Raw genomic sequence first — 6,565 nt, forward strand, 5'->3', positions numbered from 1 at the left:
CAGGACCCTGAGATCATGACCTGAGCCAAAATCAAGAGGTAGATGCTTACCCCTCTGAGCCACCCAGGCACCCTGACACTGTCAAATAATTTTTAACTCATTGAAGTTTGAGAGACAAAGTGTGTGTGTGTGTGTGTGTGCGCGCACACACACACACACACACACACACACACAATGAGTGGTCTATTGGACAAAGTTCTCCACTGTGAATCTCTTCTACAAATTCTTTCCTCACTGGATGGTAGAATTTTCTTACTGGGCAGAATGAGGCAGTTCACACACTCCCTGGAAGACACCTATATTCTCTCATTCATTATACATCTTTATGACCTGTTTCGATTTCTGAAAGTAAAAATCAGAGTAGGCTCTAGAGCCTAGAGCCACAAACTCTGGTTTTGATTTCCTTCATCCATTACTGCTGCCGCCATTTTGACTTGGGATCTTAGAACTGGAAGAGACCCCCGAAATCACCTTGTCTGGTGTCAACGTATAGGAGTCCACAGTGATGGGTGGCTCTCCTAATGTCACATTGGCAGTTGGCAGCAGGACTGGCCCTAAGCCCAGGGTCCCTCTGTGCCTTACCTCCGAGTGGACGCTCCCACAGTCATACCTACCTTTAGCCTCTTCCTGAACCTAACCACACCCTCCATTTGAACTGAAATCAAGGCTCATGAAGTAACAAATCCAAAGTCTCCATTTCTTTGGGCATCCCTGACTGTTCTGACACCCACAGGCACCCCAGGGCAGCACAGCAGGGTCCTGAGTGTGGGGCTGCACCAGGGCTGTGGGGAAGAGCCCTGCTTCTGACAGACCTCCCTCCCCCGCTCCCCCACCCAGTGCTCAAGCCCCCCAAGTCAGGTAGCAGCCTCTTCCTGCAGGTGGTGATGGGTCACGCCCCGGGCTCCACTTCCTGCCCTAGGTTCTTCCCTCGGCACCTCTACAGACCACACCCTTCAGCAGCCCCAGAGGGACATAGGCTGAAGGCTTCCCAGGCTCCATCCCACAGACCATTTGTCACTCCCTTGGTGTCACTCACAACACAGACACCCCAGGCAGATTCCCTCGCTACTCCCCACCACAGCTTCATAGGTGGAGCAAGAAGATTCCATTTCAGGGTGTGGAAAAGCAGGGAATGGGGCCCGAGGCAGCTCTACGGGGAGTGATCTTGGGGGAAGAAGGAGGTGCCACCTGTCACTGGCCGGAGCCCAGAAGCCCTTTCAAGTGGGTCCAACATCGGGGAGATACAGGTGCAGCTTTGAGGGGGCCCCATCACCAGACCCATTCCACAGCATAGCTTGGAAACACACGGTCATTTCAGAAGAAGGAATCAAGGCACGTGCAGTTCAAACATGACCTCAGTGCGGGCCTGAGTTTCACTTGCCTCCCCCAGGGATTAGTTCAGTGAACAAAGGTGTGCTTTTCTTTTTAAAAGGCTGCATTTGTGGGTGGGACAGAGCATGAGCAGAAACGAAGTGGGTGAAATGAGCCGGGCCCATGACGCAGACCAGGTTACCCTCTCTCAGCCTCCCCTCCATCCCACTGACCCCAGAAAATTACGTCACACCTGTTAGCCAGCAGATTCGGGAACTCTAATGAAGCAGACTTTCCGTAAGAAGAGTCATGAGAGGCCCCCTTGAAGGATGCCCTGCGGTTTCTGTGTACCTGACCCCACACACGTACACACCCCCAGCCCCGTGTCTGGCCCACTCTTGCCCCACACATCATCTGCTACTATTAATAGCTTGAGTGCGGAACAATTTACTGTTTCAAATATAAATGAGTGAGAATTCAAGGTTATTGCCTATCATAACAGCATTCTGACTCACTTGCATTCCAACACGCTTTCTTGAGACAGGCAGAGGGGCAACACTAAGCAGCATGCCAGGAATGTCACACAGGTCTGGCCATGTGAGCATGTGGCCTGTGTCATTGTCACCCACCGTGAGTGCCCCTGGGGATAAAAGGCTGAGAACTTCCGGCCAGACATGTTAATTCTGGAGCTGCATTAAATCCAATACACGGGATCTTTAAAAACAAAAACAAAAAAGGCAGGACGAGCACCATCTGTCTTCCTGGGTTAATGATGGAAAAGTCTAGCACATACACTAAAACTGGAAAAAAAGTCTGAAAGGTTGGAGATGGAAGGTGCTATCTCCAGATGAAATGAGGCCCTGCACCATCATATCCCTGTTTTCTCAGGCCCATTTTTCCCCAAGCGACATGTTGGGGCCCTACAGGTTCCATACACTTGTGCAAAAACCAGACCAACACCAGCACCACAGAGCAGGGACTGGAGGCCCTCCCGTGTACGAGACCCTCCCTGAGAGCTAGCTCCTGGAGCTGCCCCACAATCCTGGAACATGGCTGCTAGGATTATCCCCGTTTTACAGAGGATGGCTCGGGTCATGATCTCAGGGTCCTGGGACCGAGTCCCGCATCGGGTTCTCTGCTCGGCAGGGAGCCTGCTTCCCTCTCTCTCTCTCTCTCTGCCTGCCTCTCTGTCTACTTGTGATCTCTCTCTGTCAAATAAATAAATAAAAAAAAAAAAAAAAAGAAATGCCAAGTTCAGAGTGTAAGGAATTTGCTCTGGGTCCCGCCTGAGACAGTTTAATTCCCGGAACGGTGATCCATGCTGTGCACTGTCACACCTGGCAGCCCACATTTGTAACCACTGCACTGCTCAGCCTCTCCAGGGACAAACTGCAGGGCCTAAAACCCACACTGACTGCTTGAATGGGGTTCCCTCAGCCAGAAAGGCCTCTCCTTTACTCCTCCACTTAAAACCCAATGCATGCTCTCAGGCTTAGTCTCCACTCCTCTTACTGCGCCACGCCTCCCCCATGAGAGCCAACGCTCCTCGGTTCTCCTCCAGCACCCTGTGGAAATCTCTGTGCAGCCCCGTGGTCAGCATTTCCCTCTCTGCACAAGAACAGCCTCCTTTTACCCTTAGAGTTCTGTGCGAAATCTGCAGGCAGGAGAGGGCCATCCTTAAGGACATCCCAGACACACTTTCCCTCTCACTTCAGACCACATCCTGGACCTGGGTTTAGGGCACGGTGTTTTGCACACAGCAGGTGCTCAGTGTGTGTTTGTGGAGATACAGAGGGATTTAACAGAGCAAATATGGCTTTGGAGTAAAAGAGAATTTTCTTATTGACACCTCAGCCCTCTCACTATCTAGCTGTGTCACCTTGGACAAGTTGTGGGGGTATGTGCACGTGTCACACAGTGGATAATAGAGCCAATGAGATACTCATTGGCCTCAACCTGCCAGCGCCTTTTACACTATTCTTGTATTATCTTCACTGAATCCTAAAGCTATTCTGACCACGTATGTGCAAAGATACTGTGTGAACATCAAGGGGAATGAAGATATCCAAGACACTACCATCCCCTCCAGAAACTCATAAACAGTAAAAGGAGATAATAGTTAAGTGTCCACCCAAGAGAGGAACAGGAAAGGTGTCAAGAGTCAATATACAACTGATTCCCAAATAAATATTGTCAGTACTAATTACGACGAGTTCACAGGGAAACCAAAACATTCTGTGCTAGGGTGTCAAGGAAATCTTTTGAGTTAAGGCTGACTCTGAGTGGAGTCTGAAGGATGAATATGAGCCAGAGAAATGGAAATGGAGGGAAGAGGATGTCTCCACTGGCAGAGGAGAGAGGGGAAGCTCAGGCTTAGACCTTCTCAGGGCACAGTATCTGTGGACAGGATTAACAGACTGACCATCTACGGGGACAGAAGGGGATGCACCTGAGAAGGAGGGCTGAGGGGGGCACGGGAATGCCACAGCCCGCCCCTCCCCCCAGAAGCCGCTAGCACATGCTCTGTTGAACTGACACTCAACCCCAGCCCACAGTTACCAGGCAAGAAACTGGGACCTGTGGTTGCCAGATAGCCTGATGTTTTCCTTTTTCTGGAGAAGATGGAAATCTCAGTTTCTACGCAAAATCCCGCTATTATGAAATGTTTGTAACAAATTTGAAAAAAATTTGGGGTGCCTGGGTGGCTCAGTGGGTTAAGCCTCTGCCTTCGGCTCAGGTCATGATCCTGGGGTCCTGGGATCGAGCCCCACATCGGGCTCTCTGCTCAGCAGGGAGCCTGCTTCCTCCTCTCTCTCTGCCTGCCTCTCTGCCTACTTGTGATATCTCTCTCTGTCAAATAAATAAATAAAATCTTTTAAAAATTTTTTGAAAAAAATTAAAAATACTCTGTAGGCCAAAGAAAACCTGTACACAGGCTGGAATCAATGTATAGAGCATTGTTGAGAATTTCTGCTATTGGAGATGCTGGGAAACAGCGTGGAAAGATACAGTCTTATTTGGATGCCAGGCTAAAAAAACTTGGACTTTTTCCAGAAAACACAGGACCATGGGAAAATGCCAGCACCCCTTCCACTTAAAAGAGTCCCCAAAAGGGGAAACAATGGGAAATTACTTTGCTGGGTGTAATTTTTATCACCCCACGTTTCCCCTATTCATCTAAGTGGTTTGCCTAAGAAATCAACTTTACTTATTATTGTGATAATGAACTCTGCTTTGTTTACTTGTGAAGGCATGTCCATAATTTTAGACCGGTCCCTAATCTTAGTTTAAATGCTTTAGCTTAATGGTGGCTCTGTGCCTTAAAAACTTCATCAGTAAGTGGAAAGGCTGAATTAAGTCAGATAATATATTAAGGTCCCTTCCAGTTCTAACTGTCTAAGAGTCTGGAAGAATGTCAGTTAACTCTTAATGGGTATGTACTAAAAATATGATATACATTTTTAAATTTAGCAGTTTTATAGTTTCCAAAAGGTGTTCTTAATTTCATTTACTCTTTTTCAATGGCCCTATTATTTCAATGACCCCCATTCGACAGAGAAGAAAGCTGAGGCTCGGGCTGGTTTGGGGCCTTGCTCATGACTCTGCCCAGTATCAGCTACAGAGCTGGAGTTCCAACCCACGTTCTAACTTTCTGTTCCACACTCTGCACCCAATGGCCTCTGGCACTGGAACCTCAGAGAGAGGACGGAAATAAGGTAACCCCTAAACACTCTTATGGGTGATGGTCTTGGGTTCCTGAGGACCACTTCATGGATCTTTGAAAGCAGCCTGACTTCCCTTCTGAATTCAGGTTGGTGGGACAAAAGGGGTTGGGGGCGGGGGCATGGGAGAGATCCGTACCTGTCCTTACCTTAGCCAGAAGGCAGTCTTCCAAGTCTCCTGCAGTCGGGGATTTCATGGCTTATTGTTCAGCCCTCAGTGGAGCAGCACCATCTTAGTTTTTCCGTCAGTGGAGGACAACACTTGCAGGTTGGTTTCCCAAGAATGTTAGTCTCGGTGCTAAGTTTCTTTGAGAAGGTGTACATGACCAGTGACTGGCCTTCCCAGGTCTTCCCTCCAGCTCTCACTTCCAAACTGGGAACATCTTTCTGTCATCTTTTGGGGATTTTTTTTTTAAAGAAAAGGAATTTAAAAAGAAGAGTCTTGATGAAATTGAAACTGAATTTGAGTCCAACCTAATTTGACTCGATTTTGCTCTACTGACAGATGCTTTGACCGAAGGGCAATTTCCCAAGTTGTATTTCCCACTCAAATACTTAAAAAGCTCCATTCAAGATAGAAATGCTCTGTAGTTGGCTTCCTCCCCGCCTTTTAAGGTTCTTGTCCCAACACGAGATGCACCTTAAAGCCCAGTATCTTATAACTCCTTGTTCTTATGCTGTTGACAGTAAATATTCCTTGCTCTCCAATCCAGAAAATCCCCCAGACTGATTTACCTTCTTTACAATAAACAAATAGGGAACTGCCAAACTACCAGCCAGGCACCCGCCATTTGCCTACAAACAAGTGATTAGGTCTCATCAATCAGATCCAGGCACAGTAATTTGCAGGTGGAAAACACACACACACACACAGACACACACAGGCACAGGCACAGATAGAGAGAGACACGCACACCCAGGAACAGCAGGACAGGGATCTTTCAGCTCACCTGCTGACCTTTAAATATAATTTCCCTCTTCCCACTTGAAAGCTGGCAGTAAAAATAAAGTCAGTGTAAACAGGCCCCTTGAGAGTCAAGGAAACACTCTTGTCTGCTTTTGCCAGCAAAACCATGTTGGAAAACAGCTCAGGCAGTAAGCTCCCAGCCTGACTGGCTGGGCCCAGTTTTATTAAAGAAAAAAAAAATTCACAATGGCCTGATCTCCCTGAAGCTGGTAAACATCGGAGAATGCTGTCGGATGATCTAAAGAAATTGCAGCACTTCTGCGAGCCCTGCTCACTTCTAAGCACTGTTCGAGCAAAGGTCTTTTCCAAACCCACCTCTGAGAGCTCAGCAAGGCCGCCAGGTGCCTCAAACACTTCGGTTTCAGTAGCCACTGTATTTGCATATCTGCACGCTGTGCCCCGGGCTGAAAGCCACACCAGAGCTCCCTGCCCCACCCACCTCATTAATCCCAGCCTTCATGCCCGCTGCTATAGATCCCTTCTGTGAAATACTGCAGTCAGTTGAAATAGTTTATGTAAATATTGCGAAGCTCCCTTCCTCAAAACTGCCTTGATTTTCCATTTC

At 48.2% G+C, this 6,565-nt stretch overlaps 1 protein-coding gene across 1 annotated transcript in view; it reads right to left on the reverse strand.

Moving 5' to 3' along the window:
- MAB21L3 (mab-21 like 3) overlaps positions 1 to 6,301 on the reverse strand; it is a 24,308-nt gene extending 18,007 nt beyond the window's left edge. Inside the window, exons 1-2 of the mRNA XM_045978288.1 lie at positions 5,984 to 6,301; positions 5,183 to 5,427 (exon numbers count right to left, since the gene is read on the reverse strand). Of these exons, the coding sequence (XP_045834244.1) occupies positions 5,183 to 5,230 (48 nt within the window). The 5' untranslated portion in view covers positions 5,231 to 5,427; positions 5,984 to 6,301. The remainder of the gene's footprint in view (positions 1 to 5,182; positions 5,428 to 5,983) is intronic.
- Between the last annotated feature and the right edge of the window lie 264 nt (positions 6,302 to 6,565).

Source organism: Meles meles, chromosome 1, assembly GCF_922984935.1.
Source record: "Meles meles chromosome 1, mMelMel3.1 paternal haplotype, whole genome shotgun sequence".
Classification (NCBI taxonomy): Eukaryota; Metazoa; Chordata; class Mammalia; order Carnivora; family Mustelidae; genus Meles; species Meles meles.